At 43.4% G+C, this 23,181-nt stretch overlaps 1 protein-coding gene and 1 long non-coding RNA gene across 14 annotated transcripts in view; one reads left to right on the forward strand and one right to left on the reverse strand.

Annotated features, from left to right (window-relative positions):
• LOC144901732 (uncharacterized) overlaps positions 1-23,181 on the forward strand; it is a 50,477-nt gene that overhangs the window by 3,871 nt on the left and 23,425 nt on the right. For both annotated transcript variants that reach the window (XR_013629807.1, XR_013629808.1), the window contains exon 2: positions 371-446. This is a non-coding gene — a long non-coding RNA (uncharacterized LOC144901732). The remainder of the gene's footprint in view (positions 1-370; positions 447-23,181) is intronic.
• LOC131104684 (nuclear receptor coactivator 3-like) overlaps positions 2,754-23,181 on the reverse strand; it is a 49,616-nt gene continuing 29,188 nt past the window's right edge. For 11 of the 12 annotated variants that reach the window (XM_078796453.1, XM_058052155.2, XM_058052149.2 and 8 more), the window contains 21 exons: positions 16,220-16,327; positions 15,011-15,171; positions 13,242-13,342; positions 12,982-13,156; positions 9,347-9,529; positions 8,589-8,675; positions 8,358-8,498; positions 8,058-8,205; positions 7,397-7,893; positions 6,198-7,306; positions 5,977-6,109; positions 5,708-5,866; positions 5,351-5,581; positions 5,162-5,264; positions 4,911-5,082; positions 4,367-4,693; positions 4,073-4,171; positions 3,618-3,855; positions 3,336-3,513; positions 3,040-3,247; positions 2,754-2,950 (listed from right to left, as the gene is read on the reverse strand). In XM_078796453.1, coding sequence (XP_078652579.1) covers positions 2,939-2,950; positions 3,040-3,247; positions 3,336-3,513; positions 3,618-3,855; positions 4,073-4,171; positions 4,367-4,693; positions 4,911-5,082; positions 5,162-5,264; positions 5,351-5,581; positions 5,708-5,866; positions 5,977-6,109; positions 6,198-7,306; positions 7,397-7,893; positions 8,058-8,205; positions 8,358-8,498; positions 8,589-8,675; positions 9,347-9,529; positions 12,982-13,156; positions 13,242-13,342; positions 15,011-15,171; positions 16,220-16,308 — 4,551 coding nt within the window. In that variant the 5' untranslated portion in view covers positions 16,309-16,327 and the 3' untranslated portion in view covers positions 2,754-2,938. The remainder of the gene's footprint in view (positions 2,951-3,039; positions 3,248-3,335; positions 3,514-3,617; positions 3,856-4,072; positions 4,172-4,366; positions 4,694-4,910; positions 5,083-5,161; positions 5,265-5,350; positions 5,582-5,707; positions 5,867-5,976; positions 6,110-6,197; positions 7,307-7,396; positions 7,894-8,057; positions 8,206-8,357; positions 8,499-8,588; positions 8,676-9,346; positions 9,530-12,981; positions 13,157-13,241; positions 13,343-15,010; positions 15,172-16,219; positions 16,328-23,181) is intronic. The other variant, XM_058052154.2, reaches the window with a different exon arrangement.

A 23,181-nucleotide genomic window follows, 5' to 3' on the forward strand; every position in this document is an offset into this window, starting at 1 on the left:
ATTTCTGTTATATATTTATCTTCCATGTTTTTGACTTAATTTCTCCACTTATTTATTCATAAATTCTGTTCAGATTGCTTAGCATACAGTATGTTGCCCTAGACTGGATTGCTTTTTATCATTTTTAATACACAAAATGTATAAAAATGATGGGTTAGAGTTTGGTTAATTTTTCTATATGTGGCCCACGCTGGAGAAAACTCGGGGCACCCTTGCCCAAGTCATTGTGGACCCCCCGCCGACTACCTCGACTGTAGACATTGAAACAGATTTTTTTCCAATATAGTGGATCCTTAGTTAGGGTCATTAAGTAGGTCAGAGACTAACTGGAACATACTGTACACTAACCAAATATTGTTTTGTTTCTTAGAAACACTTGGGCACGGCTGTGAAACAACCCAAAATGAAGCCAACGCAAGTTGCAAGTGCAAGTCTTCAGAAAGAAGGTAAGAAACACAACCGAATTCCCGAAATAAATCATGGCAAAACACGAAGGTAGTGTTCATGTTGATCTCTCTGCCACATTGTGTCTTTACCAAATATATTGTACTGCAACTGTAAAATGTATGCAAACCGTGGTCAAATGTTTTGACCCTAACCAAAACAACACAACCGAGGCGGACGCTAACCAAGGTTCCACTGTACTGTCAGTATTTCAAAAAAACATTATTTGGCACTGGTGAAAAAGACAGCAGAGACAAGTGGTTTAAATATAAATTTGTATTTACAACAATATTAACATCAAGAACAAGGTAAGAAAAGAACCGTATTTTACATCCTGTATTGTATCTTTTCGTTGCTCCATCCATGAACTGACAGGAGTTCCTAGTTTTCAGATCAAAAAACATTGAATCATTTTCATTTGGACTGGGACAAAAAACAACTTTCCGATTTAGAAAATCCTAACAATCTCTTGTGAAGTAACTGCACTGCGATTCTTTCCGGAAAAGAAGAGAAAACAAAAAGATGCTCAGCAGTACCAGACTCTTACTCTCTACTCTAATCTTTTATGAGGGGATATCATATATACGTAATCATATTCAAGGAATATCATAGGCGCAACAGTGAAAGCCCACATAAGTACGCTCTAGTACAGGAAGTGTCTCTAAGCAGTGCAGAAGGACAAAAAACAAAAACTCTTTGGATTGAGCATGTCTTCATAGGTAGATTCCTCCAATAAGGAAGAGGGAACAAGTCACACAAAAAAGGACTAGAATGAGATTTAGCAGAACAATCCAAAAAGTTAGCCACAGGATGAAACATTTAGAGGCAAAAACCAAGGGCTATGGCGGGAGTCACAAGGAAAAGAATAGTGCGACATCTGGGCATAAAGTCAAGTTTTAAATAATTATGTATTTGGATATATTTCCCCTCCAAGTAATTCCTTTAAAATGAACATGTTTGTTCACTAGCACCTCTATAACAAAGAGCATGTCCGCGTGAAATGAAAAGTTAATGTTAAAATCACAACAAAAAAGTGCTTTTTTAAATTTTTTTTTTTTTTTTAGAAGAGAGACATGGCAGTATGAAATAAATTATACACATACCGCTTTAAAAAAATAGGAGGCCCTTTTCTCTCTTTCTCTCTCTCTCTCTCTCAATAAGAACAAAGCTGACCTATGATGGAATGAGACAAATTACACTTATTAAATATTAAGCCTTGCAATCTGTGCAAAAAAAGTATGTGACCTACAAAAGCATATATATATTTATATATCATACATTTGAAGCCTATTTACAATTTCTATCAACAATAAAGGTCTCCAAACAACACACACCGTGTCTAATACTGCTGTACCGCTGCCGCTATGAGGGAAATGATGCTTCAACACAGACGTGAACCAGAAGGAAGGATTATTGCTAGAAATTGAGTTATCTTACAGTGTGAGCGTAAACACACACACACACACATCAGCTTCACACTTGGCCCGTTTTCTAGTTTTGTACTTTCAAACCTTGAAAATTTGTATTTTTAGATAAGCAAAATATCTTCAACTTTCTGATTTTAAAATATTTCCTCTGGATTGATAAAACAATCGCTTCTTGAATCTGTATAAATATACCGTACATCAGTGGAGTTTTTTTTTTTTTTAATTCCCCCCTGTCTTAATTTCTACTCGTATAATAAATCGCTGACGATAAGAATGTTGGCTAAAATCTGTGCTTGCTACTTTCACATTGGTTAAAGACCTCAGACAACATCTCCCATAAACCCCACCCCTCCCATTTCTCCAAAAATCCTGGAGAAAACATGTGAAAATAAACTTAATATCTGCTGCTATGGGTTCATTCTTAAAGTAAAGGCCTCTTTTGCCACAATCCTTTCGATGTTGGCCTCTCCTTAAAGTGCAATCAGCCAACGAGTAATTCATTTGTATGCTAGCCCCGCCCAGCCTTGGAGGCCACAAAACATTGTGTTTTCCTCACTGACATTCATCCCCGAGTGTCACAATCTTGGTGGCTTGCTTACAACCATCTTTACTGTCGGCACCTCCTCTCTGGGAGCGAGACGGCCAAGGAAACATGAGAGAGATCGGGAACGAGAAGAAAATGCACATTTCTAATGCAGTTTCATAATACATTCGACAAAAGGAGGCTTCACACGAAACACACACAAGTCTCCATAGCACCTCAAAGCCTAGAGACATCGTATGACCCAACCAGTGCAGCTACCTGGTAGGACAGCAATATCTAACTGCAGTCAGCTGAAGGACCACACAGTTGTGTGTGTATGGGGGGGGGGGGGGGGGGGGGGGGGGGTTGTGTTTCTTGCAGTGTTTCATCAGCACTGTTATTTCCACACTGATTTCTCCTTAGGTGGCCACACTACAAAGGCATCAATCAAAAGCAAACTTGCGCCCCCATGTGGTGAATGTCAAGCACACCAACATGTCCTCTTGCGGCTTTTCACTGGAGATTACAGCTTCCGGCATCAGTTTCAGCAATATTTCTGTATGGAAGAAATATGAAAAATATATCATTCAAAGGGTCCGGTTGTTGTATTTAAATTAGTGACCTTGAGTGAACTTGTGCACCTACCTGATCTGGTCCCATCATGCGCCCCATTACCATCGGATTCATGCCTATCTGACCTCCCATCTGACCCATGTGACCACCACCTCCTCCGCCGGCGGCCATGCCGCCGTTCATCATCATGCCCCCGTACTGGCCTGGATTTCCTTGCTGCCCAAACTGCTGCTGCTGCCCTGGTGGCACTTGTTGGCTAAACTGCTGCTGAGGGTACGAACTGATGTGAGAGCAGACAAGATGGAGACATGTTGAGTGAATTGTATTTTTACCCATTCCATCAGACAACAATGGCAGCATTTGCAAACCTGTTGCGTCCCATGCCTCCCTGTGACCAGCCCTTCATATCCGCACCCTGGTACATAGGACCACCCTGCGGGTGTTGTTGCATCATGGGATTTTGAGGCCCCAGGCGGCCTGGCATCATGGTGTTTGGAGGACTGTTGCCAGAAGGACCAAATGAGGGGTCCCCCTGCTGGCTCATTCCTGTAACGATAAAAACAGCACAAAACAGTCATCAAAACCCCCTAACAGTTCACAGACTCAACCACCAGAGAGCAGCATTGTTCTGCCTCGCAAAAAAACCCCACCATAATTCCCTCCGTAGCCGAACTGCTGGGGACCAGGCTGAACCATATTTAGCCCCCCCACTGGGTTGTCCATGCCGCCGGGAGCGGTGACGTTTGGCGGGGGGCTGAATCCACCTGCAGCCGCCTGCTGTTGCTGCTGCTGTTGCTGCATCAGCATCATCATGCGCTGCCTCCTCATCTGCATTGTCACCATCTCCCTGCTGCGCTGAGCCATCATCTGAGCGTTCAAGAAACCCTGCTGGGGGCGGGGGGGCATATTCAGAGCATCGCTTTACCACAGATAACCCTGCACCGAGACTATTATATGTATATAAACATACATATACAGTATACACATACACAGATGTATGTAGTGTAATATAGTGTATGCATTTAAAGACATTTTTATACTTCTAATTTCAGAAGGTGCATCATGCGCTAATATTTTTGTTTGGAACCATAAAAACTGTGCCTACCTGTGCAGCCATGCCTGGCTGCATGGCTTGCCGCATAGCGGGATTGCCTCCAGGGTTCTCCATCTTCATGCCCATGGCCTGGCGGGTCTGATTCATGAACTGAACAAGGAAGAAGAGAACATTAAAAAAAAAAAAACGTATTAAAGGCTGATTACTAAGGGTGTCACAAAATGAAAATGACAATATATTGTAATTTACTAATTAGTGCCCCAAGAAATTATGTTTTAATCTAGCGAGATCTTGTGACACCCCTACTGATTATGTATAAACATGCTTGTCATATTTGGGTCGAACCTGTTGTCCCTGCAGCCTCTGTTGCAGCTGGAGCCTCATGGGCTTATTAGCACTCATCATCCTCGGCCTCATCATGTTTGCACGAGGGTGCCCCATGCCCCCCATTCCACCCATGCCGGGGAAGCTGTTGCTTTGTCCCATTTGTGACAACATGGGCCCAAACCCTCCCTGCTGAGGTTGTCCCTGCATTGGGTTCCCTCCGTAGCCAGTTTGCATGGGCATAGTCGGGGGTCCGGGATAGCCTTGTCCATACAGAGGCTTCTGGTCCAGCACCATTGACGGTTCCTGTCCAGTAAAAGTCTCCAGTTGCTGCTCTGTTCCCTGTGTCTGCAACAGACAGGGATGATAGCTGGTTAGCTCTTACTCATACATTTTCATTTTCTTCATGCAGTATAAACTAATCTATCTGGGCTAATTTATATACTTCATCAAAAGAACAGCCAACGCACCCCCCGAATAAATTTTAATCACAGTTATGAGTCATAATTTTATTACTATTATGCAGCTGAAGCTGTCTCGGCTCAAATTCTTTCATCTATTCTACCTGGCTGACGAGGTCTGGAATGCCAAGAGCCCTGTCTATCTCCTCAAGGGCCATGCCGTCCGTGTTGTTCAAAAGGGAATCCAGCTGGTCCAAGAGCGCCCGTTCGTCACTTTGACCCTCAGTGGTAGTGGGTGGCACCAGAAGTTCATCCAGAGTGTTGGCGAATTGGCGTCTAGAATAAAAAAATACATACCAATACATCCATGATGGAATAATTTCAAGGAATGAAATCAAAGGTGGGCTGGACTCACCTGTTGCCTTCCATGCCCATGAGAGTGTCTGACCATGAAGTGGACTGGTTGGGCTGACTTTGCTGGTTGAAGGAGTTCCCACCCATCATGTCAGCGGTGCCACCTTAACGACAGGACACTGTAAAGTTATTTCGAAACCTCCAAAAGTGTTACTATGCAATTAAGAGGCAAGCATGAACATTATCATACCCATGTCCATCAGCTGCTGCTGAAGCATAGACCTGGATCCCGGAATACTGTTGGAGCGGCTCACCATGGACGCCGTCATCATTCCTTTGCTACCGCTGTACTCCATGTTGGGACGCATCATGGAGGGGTGGCCAGCTGAACCCACTGGACTGGTACTGGATCGAGGTATGCCCCAGTCTCCAGATCCAGCCATGGGAGATCTCTGGGGAACCATGCCCCTATTCAGTGGTCCTGGTTATAATGAATATTTGACATGGTATTTATTTTAGCCTTCTAGAGTACAGAAAGAAGTGGAAAATTTTTATAACGATACATACACTGTTTTTACACATTTAGTGAAATATGTCAAACACACACCCATGTTTCCTGAGTAGCCATCTGGACTACCAATCATATTCTCCTGCTTGACAAGCATGGGGCGTCTTCCTGCTCCTCCAAGCCCACCGGGAGGCTTCCCCTCCACAGATAAGGCCCGCTGAAAGGGCCCTCGAGGTCCTGCACCCATACCTGGACTCCCTAAGTAAAGAGAAAGTCTTAGCTTCCTATACAGACACAAGGATAAGTAGAACAACGGAGGAAACAGAAATTCAAGATGTGGTGTCCTGACTGATGAACTGATGTCTTACTCTGTAGGCTGTCATCAAGGCCACCCTGTGGTTTGTTAACTGCGTCATTTGACCCAGCACCTCCTGCCTGATCTGAGTAAAAATCAGAGCTTGACCCCCTCAGATCTCCCAGGATAGACTCGAGGTTGTGCAACTGGTGAAAAGATAAGCCATATTTGTTATTATGGAAAGATCCGAGTAGTTTATGTGAGTGTGATTCTATATACAAGAACTGAACTTACATCATCAGGTGGCTCTGACTTGATCTTACTCTCATGATGTTCAGGTGCATGGCCAGGTGCAGATCCAGGGCCTCCCCGTGGAGGACCGCCAGCGGTCCCAGAGGTTCCCTTGCCGTCTAAATCCTCCAGTTTGGGCTTGACGTCCAATGGCTCTTTAGAATCATCCTTGTTGAGTAGATAGTGAAGGAGGGCATGAGTTTTCTCCTTTTTGGGGCTAAGCTGCTCCTGCTTGGGTTCAGTGATTAAGCCCGGCCCGCTCCCTACACCCGATGCTCCGGTACCTACTTCAGCACCCTCTTGGTTCCCGAGCGACACCTTTCCTGTAGCCTCGGCTGTGATCTTTGCTACCTCATCAGGTGTATTGCCATTCTGGAGAAGCTTGTGGAGGATTTTATGCTTTTCTTGCAGTGAGCCCGTGTAGCTAGCTGACGTGGACACACCCGCAAGCCCACTTGTCTGGCTTGAATTGGCACTGGCTGAGGATGAAGAGGACACACCTGTGGATGAGGGGCTAGTCATCCCCCCATTGGGGTCCTTAGTTTCTGAGGTCACCGGAGTACTGCTGTTGGTTGATGGTGGCAGATTAGGGGGCCCTGTTGGTCCACTTCCTCCTATTGCGAGCTCTTCCGTTGGCGAGGTCAGCAACTGGAGCAATTTCTTATGGCCCTTACTGTCATGTAACCTTCTCGTGGGCTCCGATGTCCCCCCACCAGCCTCGCCGCTCCCCTCTGAAGATTCTTTCGGTGCTGTAGTTGCTTGGCTGTCAGGTCTATCCCCAGAGCTCTCAGCCTGAGGATGCTGATGATTGTGGTGATGGTGCATGGGGTGGTGCTGGTCACCGAGCCCGAGCCCCAAGCCTCCCGCTGGGCTTTTGGATCCATCCTGGGCTGGTTTGGCCATTTGGTTTGGCTGGGAGGAAGAAGAGGAGTGGACGCTAGGAGAGGTATCAGGTTTATGTACTGGCGAAGGAGACATCAGAGTGGTGCTGACGGAGTTCCCTACTCCTTCACTGATTGCTTGTAAGGCGTTTAGGGAGCTGCTGGAGTAGGTTGTCGTGTTCCCACTGCCTCCTCCACCACTGCAAATGCCACTCATGGGCGAGTGCATGCCTGAAAGACAATCAATCGCAACACAATTTAGGAAAATGCCAAATTAACAACTGTTGCTTATGCTAGACTGTTCAACAATGGCAGACTCACCTCCTGGAGAAAACTGATTGCCGCCCATCTTTGGACTACCTCTATTTCGAGGTGACATTAAGAGTCCTGATTGGGGACCACCCATCCGGGGGCTTCCTGAAGGGCTGTTCAAGCCACTCAACCCAAAACCACCGCTGCTCTGGAAGGGGGGCTGCTGTGGGTGCTGCTGCATACCTTGGCCTGGGTTATTCATGGGACCCATTTGGTTCATATGTCCCATCTGGCTCATCTGCATCATGCGGTTGCCCATGCCTCCGCCCCCTCCACCACTGCTTCCTCCATATGTGGAGCATCCACTCATCTGACCCATGTGACCCATGTGGCCTTGCTCGTTCATACCAAAGCCCCTGTTCATTCCACCCATGCCCCCCATGCCCATCCCTCCACTGGTGTTCATATTGATTTGGGCATTGGGGTTGGGACCACCCATGGTTTGCTGTCTCATGGTGTTGGGCATCATGTTCCCACCCTGAGCCGAGCGGTAGCCATTTGGTTCTCTGGTTGGAGGTAGAGAAAATACATAAGAAAAAATCAAAACATTGTACTTTATTCAGCTTCTACTTCAGCTCCAGAGAAAGCCTGATATGTCCGACATTGCTGCATTTGGTTTTCCTATTTAAGATGATAAATTACATATTTGTTCAAATTGTTAGTTTCTGACCTCTGAAGGAGGTGAGTGGAGATGAAGCCTTGTGGCTCGTTGCTCATAGGGTGACGGTACAGTTTGCTCTTTGTCTGCGCTGTGACTGGAGTGCCATCAGACAGAGAGAAGCGATAAAGTGGCGTCTCTGCATGACCCTGCAAAAAAGCTGTGCAAAAGAAAATGGCACATTGACACTGTGTGGTACAATGTTCTGAGGGTACATCATTATCCTTAGTGTCAAAACCAACTTTGATATTGATTTAAGGAGCCCTATTACAGCATAGAAAAAAAACGGTTGTTTTTGCGTGGGCAAAGCACCTTCGTGATAGTGGCGTTTGTGTGACCAGGGTTGCCCGTCACTATGCTGAAGGAACATCTGAATGCACCGCCGCAATAAGTCCTCCCAGCCTGGACGCATTGATGCTCGCAGAGAGTTCTGGTCAATCTGGATGAGTTTACCTGATAAAAGGAGGGAAGGGTAAAAAGATGGAAAAATTAGAAGAATAAATTCCACTTTAAGATTTTGATTTGTGCTGTGCTGGTCCTCACCTGAGAGCTCATGCCTTGTATTGAAACTCTCCGTTCTCTCCATGGCTGTAACCCGACGGGCAACACATATCATACATGACTGTAGATCTGCAAGTAAAGCGAGTAATGTGTTACTTTTTACACGGTACTGTCAGATGTATCAACAACAGCATAGAAAACTGCTGACTACTACTTGGGGAAAAATAAGGATAGAAGAAACTTTTCGAACCTGAATATACAGAGTATGAGTTACAGGTTTAAGAACCTAAGTGGACAAGAAGCGGTCCTGAGAGAGTCAGGACCAGCATGACTTGGTGGTGGTGTAAATGTGGAGCCATCGATAAATAAATGTTTTATGTATCTAGCAAAGAGGACCCTGGTCCAAGAGACTGCATCATAATGAGGAATTGCTAGTGCTACAAAACAAACCCTGAAGTGGTAGAAACCTTTGTGTTACTTTGTTACTTTTATGTTTAATTGGGCTTTAGGTTTATATTAAAAGAAGTTTGAGATGGCTCAAAACACTCGGTTTCAAAAGGCGTGGTAAAACAGTGCATTTGTGATGTCACAGAGAGGAGGACTTCCTTATATGCTTCATAGTTAGGAAGCACTTTGGGCTTTTCTGGAAAATCTAAACAGTTTTCTATGTGGGTTGTTGTGTGGAGCTGCTCTATAGGAGTCCACAACTCACAAAAGTTTGAAGTTGAAGTGGTAGACAAATTTAGTTACATTTGTTTTTTTTTCTTAAGATCACGCTAACAGTGGTGATTATATCATACCTTCCCCCTCCTCAATCATGGCCTTAGGTTGCGTGAGGGCAAAACATTGCATGGTCTCATAGCGTGGTCCTCCTGGCCCCTCCTCCATGGCTCCATGGCCGTGGCCAAATTTGACGAGCATTCGGCAGTTGAAGGTGTGACTCTTCTGTCTGGTCGCTTCATTTCCCCACGACACTCCATTTACTAGAGGGCGGGACAAAAACATAAAACCCATGAGAGTTGAAACAACATTGACCCATATTCCTTCGAGTCCCAGTACTGAAAAATACCACGCAGGTACAAAACTGACAGATTATAATTAAACATCACAAACCGTATCACATATATTTCCTACTCGGACTGAGAAGCAGGTGCCTCTACCGCTATTCGGATTCCCAGCTAAATGGACCATGGGATTATTGTAGCTAAGGTGTCGATTTCCAATATCTCTCCTTCAAAGTGTACTCTGTGGCGGGCAAGAGGACGGGGACACGCTGCCATCTATTCTCATTAGGGTTCTAGTTCTTCATTACAATGCACACACACATATACACACATACTGGACAAAGGTCACTTTCAAGAAATGGGAGAGGCAGAGGAGGTTAGTGAGGCAACCTTAAAAGTGAAACCAAACTGTGAGAAGTCCAAGATCAAGGCCTTGAATTGTTAGCAGGTGTATTGTATCTGGCAAGTGCAAGGAGGATACACGACTTTCGGGATGTGTCAGGATAGAAATTTGTGGTGTTGACATGGCCTTGTTTTTTCAGCTCAGCATCATCACAAGAGAAAACAATCACCATCATATAAATCACATATGTGCAGGGCTCGACAATAACGATGTACCGATGGCCTGGGGGGCAAGTTAAAACAAAATTCGGGAAAGTAAATCCAAATCAGTGATATTCCCGTCGGGCAAGTGCACTTTGGCATGCCATACTGCGAACACACAGACTGCGTTATTCCGGTGGTAATTTGCAAACCAAACCTTGCAAATCTTGAAATGGACCAATCAGAATTGTTTATTTACACCGCGGTCTGTAGTCCACAGTCCGCGTTTTACCTACACCCGTTCTTGTTTGCGATCAACCAAACAGCGATCGTTTAACAAACTACGAAAACATCTATCATGGCGTCCCTGCCAACATGGTCTAATTCTTCAACAACTTCTGAAGGAAAACACCAAAAAGTGATGAAACTGTGCCTCCTAAAGAAGTATTTTATTAGCGGCAGCAAATCAAATGATGGCACAGGTGAGTGAATCACATTCCTGTGACAATTTGAAGTGGTCACAATGAAACACCACCGATTAGATCCAATACCAAGTGCTGATTTTGCACAAGCTACAAAATCTAGCGCTTCCATTTCTCTGTGTATTTTTCTCACCTTTGCTTCACAAATTATTGTTTGACTATTGAGCATTTTTTTCTGGATTAAAAACACTTTACTAGTACACACATGTGTCTATTCAATAATGTTTCATTGTGGTGCACAACTTATAAATATCACTGCTTACTACGACTACGATGTGTAAGGTAGTATGTTGTAAATTAGATGATATCATTATGGCAGTCTTTTCATTTTACATGGGGCAAGTTCGGGCAAGTAGTTCTCACCTTAAGGATTCCCCATGGGCAAGTCATTTTTGTTTTTAATGTAGAGCCCTGATGTGCATGTTCTTGTTTGTGAGATTTTAGTGTATTTTACTGAAACCGCGGCGTGGTCAGTGCCGGTCATCCTGCAGGAATGTGGCAGCCAGACCTCGTTTCATTCACGGCTCCCAAAGCCTAATGATGTGAGGAGCAGCAGAGCGAAACACAATGAGAGGCGGGAGTGTGTGGACACAAGCATATTGAGCAAAAACACAACTGTAAGAGTCAGCTTATTTGGCAGCCATTTCAGGCAGGAATGAGGCCGAGAAAGTTTGTAGAGGCGTAGGAGGGAAAGGTATGATAAGGAAGGGTGTAGGAGAGAAGGAAGAACAAATGAGATATTTCAAAGAGCCTGTGCTGTGTAAAAGTAATATTGTGGTGTTTATGGAGTGGTGGGCTCAGACACACGTTCATATTCCATCAGCTTCATCAACAATGTGCAGGCTCATGGGGCTTCATGGAAAAAAACACCCGAACACAATCCCATGTCTGTCTTCTAAATGTAAAAAGTGAGACATATACACATACAAACTCATTAATGTGAGGGGGAGGAGCATGCGGAAGTGCATTATTCAGCAGTAAGTACTTTTCCAGATAGCTGCCATGGGATCTGAATAGAGCTCAGTACTGTTTTACATTGTCTGGACCACTGAGTGTGACTGACAGCTGTGCTACGCTCTGCCTGCATCGCACCAAGTGGGTGGGTACTGTCGTGCACATGTGTGTGTGTTTGTGTCAGGTGTGTTGTGTAGCTCTCTTTTTCAGAGAGATACTTCCCAGGAGCTCCTCATTATGTCGGGGAGTTAAATACAAAAGAGGATAATACATAACTGAGTGAGTTTACGCTGGTGCTCAAGTAGAGGAGGCGTATTCGCTTGGGCAACTCTGTTTTATGCCTTTGCTCTGTGGAAGATGTTAGAAGAGGTTTACAGGTCTGGGTGTGGACAGTAGGGGGCCTCCAAAGTCGAACCTCCCAAAAGTATAATGTATAAAAATGATAAATCAAATTTCCGGGCAGCACGGCGGACAAGTGGTTAGTGCGCAGACCTCACAGCTAGGAGGACCAGGGTTCGACTCCACCCTCGTCCATCTCTGTGTGGAGTTTGCATGCGTGGGTTTTCTCCGGGCACTCCGGTTTCCTCCCACATTTCCAAAAACATGCTAGGTTAATTGGTAACTCCAAATTGTCCATAGGTATGAATGTGAGTGTGAATGGTTGTTTGTCTATATGTCCAGGGTGTACCCTGCCTCTCGCCCGAAGACTGTTGGGATAGGCTCCAGCACCCCCCCCCCCCCGCGACCCTCGTGAGGAAAAGCGGTAGAAAATGAATGAATGAAATCAAATTTCCTCCGCTTATCCTGGTCCGGGTTGCTGGGGCAGCAGTTTCAGTAGGGAAACCCACTGAGAACCACCACCTCCAGCTCCACCGGGAGGACACCAAGACTTTCCTAGGCCAGCTGTGAGACATAATCCCTCCAGCGTGAACAAGGTCTACCCCGGGGCCTTCTCCCGACTGGACATGTCCGGAACACCTCACCAGGGAAGCGTCCGGAATGCATCTGGACGAGATGCCCCAGCCACCTCAACTGGATCTCAATGTGAAGGAGCACCAGCTCCCTCCTGGATGACTGAGCTCCGCAATCTCGTTCTTTTGGTCATGACCCAAAGCTCATGACCATACTGTAGGTGAGGGTGGGAACATAGATCGACCGGTAAATTCTCAACTCTAAGCTACAAAGTCCCTAACTATATGTCACACAGTGTCTATCAGGACAGGTACACAGTTTATACTTCCGCTTTATCAGAAGGATTTGTGAAAAAACTCGGAAAAACCAACCATCTTAACTGGCCGTGCAACTCCAGTTAGAAACCAATACTCAGGGACTTTAAGAGTCAATGATTTTGTGTGGATTATGCAAACAAAATGCAGGATTTAGCAGCTTGTTTTGAAGACAACCTTTGAACAGACAAAAAGTGTTTCAACCAACCGCTCAGTGGAAACTCACTGTTGGTCTTGGGCAGGTTCTTGTGGAACTCCTCTCTGTCTTCTTCGTGCAGAATGTTGTACACACTGGTGTTAATGAGCTCGTCCTGTTTGTACTGCAGGTACTGTGTCACGTTGTCCGACACAAACACAATACTTCCCTCGCGGTTCACCACAAACAGGAAGCCGTCCAACGCCTGGTGGTGCAGTAACAGGAAGGCACCGCTTGTCAAAATCAAAAATGTTGCATTCATCGTGAGTTAGGAGTGGAGCTGGATTCACCTGCAGCAGGAGCGGACCAAGGTGGTCTTTGTCAATGACTCCTTGACCTGTTGAGGATACATCTGATTTCTGAACATCGTCGTCACTGGTTGAAGCTTTGCCTGTAAAGGAAGAGAATGAAAATGTACTAAAACATGAAAAACCGCATTTCAAAAATAGAGCAAAAAGTACCAGAAACTATCACAAGGCATTCCATACTGAAACCAATCCAGCTAGCGACCTAAACGGTAGCCTTCAAGTTATTTCCTTTAAACTTAAATAGCCAAAAACTTACCACTTCCACACAGATAGTGGGGATAACTATTGATAGTTATTTAACCTGAAAAAATGGCATTTCAAAAATAGTGCAAAAGGTACCAGAAAAAGGTACCAGAAACTATCACAAGGCATTCCCTACCGAAACCAATCCAGCAGGGGGCAGTGTGTCTCAAGCGTCAGTATTTTTTTTCTTTGCACAGGTAAAAGAGGGAAGCATATGAGGGGGGGGGGGGCAGGTTTCTGTAAGGAGCCCATCAGGAGGAGTCGAGGGCTGGGCGCAATGTGGAGCAGGTAGCAGCCGTCCTCATGCTTTATATTCAGTGTCAGACTCACAGGAAGTGTCTGGTAGGCTGAGTCGGAGAGAGGGAGCGTGGGAGAGAGCTAGAGAGGCTCTACGAGCTGTAATGGTGCAGGGGCAAGAGTCGAGACACCTGAATTAAGAGTGTGTGTGTGTGTGGGGGGGGGGGGTTGCTATGCATGTAGAAACAGACAGCTGTACAAATAAATGATGTGTGAAAAATACATATGCCATTTTGGTTGATGAAATAGTGGCTGCTCATCGCCTGAGGCAATTATACTATCTGATTAGCTCCTGGAGGGGGGGCACAAATACACACACACATATAAAGGAAACACACTAAAGCTGGGCACTTTGTAGTTAAGACAAGGAAGTAGAGGATACAAACAAAAACCAGACAGAGAAATAGATAAAAAAAAAAATACATAAACAGAGAACAAAGAAAATCTGCATGACAAGCAAGTGAAAGTGAGACAGGGAGAAGTATAACAGGTAGGATGCAAGAGATGAGTCCAAAAAGCCCGTGTCATGTCTGTCTCCACTTCCTGTAACTATGGCAACCTGTCAGCAGCCAGTCAGGGCCAGCTGTAGCCTCTTCCCCTTCCTGTCGAGGTGGCAGACTTGACTGAGATACACAGAAACAAAAACAACAACCAGCACTAATTTGCCCCTTTTAATATATACTTCATTCATTCATTTTCTACCGCTTATCCTCACGAGGGTCGCGGGGGGGTGCTGGAGCCTATCCCAGCTGTCTTCAGGCAGGGTAATATATACTTATATATCCAATTTAATCAAAAAGTTACCAACAGAACCAATAGGGGGAAAAAAAGTAATGATTTGACACTATGGCAAAATGAATGTGATTACCTGCAAATGCTCAATTAAACAGCCCCTTGTGAGGCCAGAACCCAGCTGTGTGTGCACCTAGTGTATACACACACACACACACACACACAATGTGCATAAATGACAGGTTCACAAAGCTCTGCCAATGTTTCCTTCCAAACATAAACAGTTGAAGCTGTGAAATTTGAGGGAGATGAATGACCGATTCTCCTTTGCACCTGGGCTCTGTCGTGTATGCATGTGTGTATGCATGTATGTGTGTGTGTGTGTGTGTGTGCACCCCGACAGATGTCCCGTACCACTTGGTCGCCCCACCAAACCCTTTTGTCACAAAACTTTCCCAACAATCCATCAGGCAACTCACCTTGCTCTTTGATCTGGCGGATTTGGCGCACTGTCTCTTTGAGGATTGCACATTTGTCTGGTTTGACATTGAAGCTGTCGATGTCGCTAAGGTTGGCGGAGATCAGCTCCGCCAGCTCCTCGATATATTTGCTTTCCTGCTCCCGCCGCTTCCTCTCACTCCTGCAGGGGGGCCACATGCAAAGTAATTACTCTCCTTATAAATGTGCTGCATTTGTCCTGGAGATTTTGGGATGAAAATCAATACAGATATTGTATAACATATTAGGTAATGCAATGCCTCATCTATTAATTAATTGTTAATTGTTACCAGACCCGCAAAATAAGTGATAAGTAGGAATATTTTCATAGTTGGAGCACAGAAAACCTGTTTATGACCTTGTAACATCATTAGAGCCCCCCAAACACCCCTATAGTCACCTTTACACTCTTATTACCCAATAAGAGTAAATCAGCCATTTAAGACATAAATAAGACTTGTGTGTGTTGCTAAAAATGTATTTCATAAGTTGATTTTTTTCAGTAAGCCGTGCTTTTATTACGCATTATTGTGCCTGTTATGGGATCATTCAAACCTGCAGTAAAAACCTGTTGTTCCAGAGATCCAGTCAGTAACATTACTGACACCTGGTGGCTAGTGTAGAATACTACATTGTGTTTTAAATGCCATATATTTGTTTTTTTTTTTGTTAATTTAGCCATTTTATGCTTGAAATTCTTTAACAGGCAAAAGAACAATTTACATTAGCTTAAATATGTAGATGTTTTGGCTAATAATTGGCCGTATTCAACCACAAAACAGCATGATTTATCAATTAATGTATATATTTTTTAAACTGTGACAGAGCAAAGTTGCAAAATTCAAACCACAAAGTGTTTTAGATACGAGATTGAGGACTGTTCATGCAGCAAAACTAATTTTTCGGACATAATTCAAGGTGCAGAATATCATGCATCACACACATAGCCAGATTGTGTTAGTGTCAGAGTTTCTTTCTGCCAATGCTTGAAATTTAAACAACAGCAGAAAAAAAAGTCTGCCCTAGATCAAAATGTCTAACTCAAAGCTTATAAATTAAAGTAGATGAATGGCGCTCCGTTACAACAACAAACAACAAACTGATGAGATGCAGTCTATTAGCTAGATAAGTTAAAGAAAAACACTTATAAATACTGGGAAAGGACCGTTTTGCTGATCAGTCACACTCACCCAAGACCAGGCGTGTCACAAGTGGAGAGTTTGCGTTTCCGATTTTCTGAGCTCAGAGGTTCCATGGAGTTCTCCCCCAAACCGCTCATCGTGTACGCATATCAGCACCTGCATAGAAGCATGAAAATAAGACTTTAGAGCGGCTGTGTATTGAAAAGTGGAATAACGAACAAAGGGTCTGGTTGCACAATGTATATAGTACGGAAAAGTACACATCAGAACAGGGGTCTCAAACACGCGGCCCGCGGGCCAAATGTGGCCCGCAGGACACTAGTTAGAGGCCCCCGCATCGATATGAAAGTTCAATGTTAGTGCGGCCCGCGCAAGTTTGATATGGATGCTGTATGGTATCATGTACCCAGAAAAAATTATTACGTTTGATTAATGTTCATGTTAAAGGTTAAATAACTCTTAATAGTTATCCTCCCTATCTGTGTGGAAGTGGTAATTTTTTGGCTATTTAAGTTTAAAGGAAATAACTTGAGGGCTACCATTTAGGTCGCTAGCTCTCTAGTTTGCGAGTGAGCATGTGTCTCAAGACCCTGCAGTTGCGCAATATGTTGTAAATAAAAAGAGTATAAATGTGACTATAGTCGTGTTTTGTCATGTCTACAGGGCTCTAATAATGCTTTGTTCATTTTAATCTGAAAAAAATAATTTGTCTACCCACCAATTATATGTGGTTTCTTAAGTTTTTATTATTGGCCGTTTTATTATTATTATTATATTTATTTATTACTGATTGATTTTCTTTATTCTTGATTTGTTTATTTATTTTTCATCTTATTTTGTGTAGAAAAATAAAAAGTAAGATATTTGAGAACAGTGGAATGTTTTATCAGAGCTTTTCTTGTAGAAAATTGGAACCAAAGCGAAGTTTTTTAAATGTTTTTGTTTTTAATAAATGCGTTTTGTTTTTTTTGGGAAAACCTGATGCGGCCCAGTCTCACCCAGACCCGAGCTCCAGTGGCCCCCAAGTAAATTGAGTTTGAGACCCCTGCATCAGAACAAAATATGCTGATATCATGCATCATGTCATCTTCTCCTGGCAGCCGATTGACAAACACAAACACGTCTGGTCGATCTTTTTCCGCTGAGAAAATAAGTGTAAGAATGTGAGATTGTTTATTTCTGTGTGTGTGTGTGTGTGTGTGTGTGTGTGTGGGCCTGTGCACGTGGGTGTGGGTTCATCAGCTCATATGGTGATCACACACACACACACACACACACACACACAAGCACACACAGGATTAGCAGTGTCTGATGAAAAGCCACACTGCACAACTAACCCCGTTAGACAGCCGTCTGTCTCCCATAATGCATCACGTTTCGTCTCCAGGAAGTGAGCTGATAAAGGTTGTTGGAAGGCGAGGCAGATGGGAAGAGAGGAGGAGGAGGAGGAGAAGGAACGGAAGATATAAGTAGGGAGTGAGGGAGCGGTGGGGGGGGGGGGGGGGGGGGGACTGCTGTGATGTGGAATCTGATTGGTCACTTTCTTTGCCAGTGCCAGCGACAGGCACTTGGGGAGAGGTGAGAGGAAGGAGGAGACACACGGAGGATGGAGTAGAGTGATCACAACTACAGCAGGAGATAGAGAAAAATGTAGAGGAGTAAAAATAAAAGAGGTGGAGGTGCTTGAGAGTGAAAATAGGTGACAGTAGGAGGAGGGAGGGGGGGTTTGAGCAGAGGAACAGGTGAGATGGAAGGCAGGAAAGAGGAGGAGATTGAGTGTGCATGCATGCGCTGGTGCAATAAGTGGCCTGAAAGCCTCCAGTACCCCACTTAACCTTCACAGCCAGAGAAGCTTTTTCATTCCATTGATTACATGGTTATCCTCTGACCAGAGCGCCGCCTCTGCTGCATAGCAAATCAGGCCAATAGTAGCAGGGAGGCGATGGCCTCTTATTTAATCATCACACACTGTCGTCTCCTGATGCCCCTCGCCGACATGTCTCATTTATTTCTTAGAATAAATCTAAAAAAAAGCAGCATCTTTAGTCGATATGAGCAGCAAACACTCATATATACACTCTAAAAAGTAATTCAGTAGTATCTGTTGATGCCTCTTGATTTAATACATAAATGGAATGTAAAAAAATGTAATTAATTGATTTAGATAAACTTTCCAAGTTGCTAGCTTTATTTTTTTAAGTTATGTTCAAATAATAATGTTGGCTATTACATGAACTTAATATACACTCAAATTTTATTGTTGGTAATCTTAAAACAAAATTCAAGTTGCCATGACTTAATAAAATTACACACACACACACACACACACACACACACATATATACGTATATATGTATACAGTAAAGTCTCGTTATATCGATATTCTCGGGAGTCGGAAAAAATACCGATATAACCGGACTATCCATATATCCGATCCTGCGCCGAACTGCATTAAAAGTGGGCGGATCTTTGATATGGCATGTAATTTTCTCCTTGAGTTCATGGATTGCGTATCTAGCATGCTTTTGTACTACAATAAATTTTGTACTGCAGTAAATAAAAATAAACTTACGCTGTAGTGATTACCGGTTACCGGGACATAATTCACCCCGGAACTATCGATAGGGAAGGTGTTGCCACCCGGAGGGGTAGGCGCGAGGGACGGGTGTTTTCCGCTGTGTGTGCTGCACTCTGGTGGTGGAAGTGTGAAAAATAAAGTTGAGTGGAAGCAGCCGTTCGCCATGTTCTTTTTTGGTATTGAAATCCTTAAGCAAAGATTGATTTAAGCTGCTTTTGTATCGATATAAGCAGACCAAACTGGCTGGCGGGAGATGAAAAGGGCATCGTAGTAACCGGATTATCATAATAACCGTGTATCGTACTAACAGAGCTAATTATATCATAAAAGACTAGAAATTTGCCGGGAAATGAAAATAGTATCGTAATGAGTAGTAATTCGTTTTAACCGATATCGATATAACGAGACTTTACTGTACGCTCTAAAAAGTAATTCAGTAGTATCTGTTGATGCCTCTTGATTTAATACATAAATGCAATGTAAAAAAAATGTAATTAATTGATTTAGATAAACGTTCCAAGTTGCTAGCTTTATTTTTTTAAGTTATGTTCAAATAATAATGTTGGCTATTACATGAACTTAATATACACTCAAATTTTATTGTTGGTAATCTTAAAACAAAATTCAAGTTGCCATGACTTAATAAAATTACACACACACACACACACACACACACACACATATATATATATATATATATATTAAGTTACTGCTAATTAAAAAGCTATGTGCATTGTTATTATAATTAAGTAGACAACAAATTAAACTACTTTGAATAAAATGATTGACTTAACATATTTCTTTGAGTTACTTAAAATGAGCTTTGAGTGAAGAGGAAAAGCTAATTTGTGCAATGCAATATTGTTTGTCGGTTCAAAGCAATTTAAAAATTAAGTTTCATAACTAAGAAAGACTAATGGAAACTGTTGTGTTGATTTTTTTTTGTTGAGGCTAAACATTTATTTTTTTGAGTGTATATATATATATATATATAGAAAGTAAAATGGGTTCATGTGTTAATGTTGCAATGCGGCCATTTTAAAAAGCGTATCAGGCACGACTCCAAGCACAGGTGAAGCCGTTGTATTCCCTCACAGAGGCAACAAGAGGGAATTCTCACAAATCTCTCTCTAAAGATGTGCAGATCCTTGCTAAATCTTCTTCCTGCTTTGAGTTTGAGTCTGCTTCATTGCTTTTGTCTGCTTGTTACCTGGTCATCTCGCCGCCGCTCCACCCGTCTGCCTCCTTGCATGCACGCTCCTCACCAGCACACAACCACTCAGCACACTTGCTGCTGAAGGAGGAGGAGGGCGGCGAGGGGGGGAGCGGAGGCACAAAGTCAGAGGGTTAGAGTATATGTCTGTCTTTGCCTCTTCCCCCTCCAGTTTGCCTGACTGCCTGCCTTCCTGCCAACCTCTTGATGGAGCTCCACAAACGGGAGTCGCTCTAATTGTGGAGTGAATGAAGCAGCCCTTAGAGAATGGTTGATTATGAGGCTGCTGAATGCCCGGGGGAAATGGGTCACCTCCAGCCTGGCGCGGGCCGCCCACTTTTTCCAGTGCAGGGAGAAAGTCAATTACACGCCACAGGCAGTGGGACCTGGTGGCATAGAGGCGGGGCTGTACTGGGCACAATGCAGCAGCAGGGGGCAGTGGGAAGGAGACGCCGTGCTTGGGAAATGGGAGATGGGAGTTGGCAGCACTGAGGAAAGGATGGAAATTTCAGGAAGCCATACAGATTGACACTTATTTTACTAGCATCGTTTACATGTGTTTAAATGTGTATATTCATTCAATGAACAAATCCTTACATTTATTGATGCAAAGCATCATTGGCCAATTTTAGAATCTCTGTTGGTTAACAAAAAAAGCAAAAATCTGCTAGGACTGGTAGGGTACAATCAGGTATCAATCAGGTATGTGTAATTGTCATAATAACGGAAATTGTATTGTCCAAATGAAGTGGTTCCAACAGAAAGTTTCACAAAACTATTGTTATCAATCCTCAGGGTCTGTACTTTAATCTATTCCAGCAAGTTCTTACCGTCATCACACAATACTTGTGAGAGCCCAAGTTAACTCGGACTCTACCACCAGTGGCCCCAAGAAAAAAATCAGTTGAAGACCCCTGGTCTAGGTCCAGTGGTTTTACTGAACGCTCTATATTGCGCTTAATATTGGCTGCATTTGTTGTGATCGGTTGACTTTTGCAACCATCATTAAGGACATTGATCGTATTGTAACATCTACCAGGACGGTGGAATAACATCAGGAAACTCTTCCCCTTGGCCTTTGGTATATTTAAAGGGTAGAATTCTGTATAACAGTCATTTTTGGTGTGTTTTAAAGGAGTACTTTGCCTCAGTAGTCTTCATTTTCAGTCAGCATGGTCTTTACTTTGGATGTATACATGACCAAAGATAAAATCATGTGGTTGCAAAAGACTCACATGTATTAATCAGAGTTGGGGTAGCAGCTGAAAAGTGGTTGCAAAGCAGCAGCAGCTTGTGGTTGAGCCGTAGGAGCAGATTTTATTGCCGTAAGAGATGCAATACTGTGAAGATGAGTGTAGCATACACCATGTAGATGTGCAGATCTACTGTATGGTAGTTTAAATGGGACCTATGATGCTCATTTTTCCACCCTTTGTATTGAGTTGTGGTCTCCTATAGAGCAGCGACACACAATAACTTAGATTTTCAGATTATGCACCTATTCCGGATGTATTTCCTTTGATTTGGGTCTGTTTTCATTTCCTCCACCCACAGCCCGCCTACATTGAGCTGTGATTGGTGCTTCCTAACTATGAACCATAGAAAGAAGTCCACCCCTCTGTGACATCACAAAGAGGCACTTTAACCACGCCAATTTAAACCGAGTGTTTTGAGTTTCATTCATTCATTCATTTTCTAACACTTATCCTCACAAGGGTCGGGGCGGGGGGTGCTGGAGCCTATCCCTGCTGTCTTCGGGTGAGAGGCGGGGTACACCCTGGACTGGTCGCCAGCCAATCACAGGGCACATATAGACAAACAACCATTCACACTCACATTCATACCTATGGACAATTTGGAGTCGCCAATTTATAAATTGAGTTTATAAATTCTTTTATTCATTCCTTCATTCATTTTCTACCGCTTTTCCTCACGAGGGTCGCGGGGGTGCTGGAGCCTATCCCAGCTGTCTTCGGGCGAGAGGTGGTGTACACCCTGGACTGGTGGCCAGCCAATCACAGGGCACATATAGACAAACAACCATTCACACTCACATTCATACCTATGGACAATTTGGAGTCGCCAATTTATAAATTGAGTTTATAAATTCTTTGAGTCTATAAATTCAATTTATAAATAACGAAGATCGAGCTGCTGTTGAAAAATGTCAAAATCTGACATTTGGGTCGTCTGAAAGTAAAAGACAGAGACAGCAGTCACAGTAAAAAGGAAATAAAGAGAATGCAGCAAACGCTCGTAGTTAAATGATTTGATTTTTCAGTCAGTTGATATTTTTATTAATACACAGTTATGTACTGGGTTTTCCCAGAATGTATTCCGTTCATGATTCAATTCAGGGTCAAACTCTTACGTTGTTTGCTTTTACACACACAAGTGTGTGCCGGAGCACCAAGGTTAACACTGGGAACTGAGTAAATGAAAATTAAAAAGAGTTGTCTCTGCTGCACCGGTTGGCATGCCATTTCCTGTTTTCATTCGATTAGTAGTAGTTAAGAGGTAGTGAGAATGTGTGTGCACAGGATGGACACACAGTCTCATGGTTACAGTCTCCACCCCCTTCATGCCACTCATTTTTTCATAATCTCTGTTGACAAAACAGGAGGCACACGGCCCTGTTGGCCATGCAAACGCCGGTGTCACAATAGTGTCACATTAGTCACATAAGATGTTTAGAATAGCTGAATAGGAAGAATATTCTACTTTAAAAACAAACCAAGAGTACCTTCAACTTAAAATAAATGACTTTAGTACTCTAGAATATTGGTGGTACTAATACAAACACAGTTGTTTAGAGTTGTGCGTACGGCTGGTACAAGCTTTTCTGCATACTATAATGATCAGACAATATTAATGATTTTTTTAACAAACATGTTATGCAAGTTCAGCATTGATTGGCTCTGTGTGTAATCAATCAGATGACAGAAAACTGCAAGACTGAATGCCTTGGATGTATCAGAGCCAAAATAAGCCTTTCAGGTAGGGGTCTCAAACTCAATTTACTTGGGGGCCACTGGAGCTTGGGTCTGGGTGAGACTGGACCGCATCAGGTTTTCCAAAAAAACCCCCAAAAAACGCATTTATTAAAAACCAAAAAATTAAAAATATTTCGCTTTGGTTCCAATTTTCTCCAAGAAAAGCTCTGATAAAACATTCCACTGTTCTCAAATATCTTACTTTTTTATTTTTCTATACAAAATA

This window comes from Doryrhamphus excisus, linkage group LG15 (genome assembly GCF_037039965.1).
Source record: "Doryrhamphus excisus strain RoL-2023G ecotype Guam linkage group LG15, RoL_Dexc_Guam_v1.1, whole genome shotgun sequence".
Lineage (NCBI taxonomy): Eukaryota > Metazoa > Chordata > Actinopteri > Syngnathiformes > Syngnathidae > Doryrhamphus > Doryrhamphus excisus.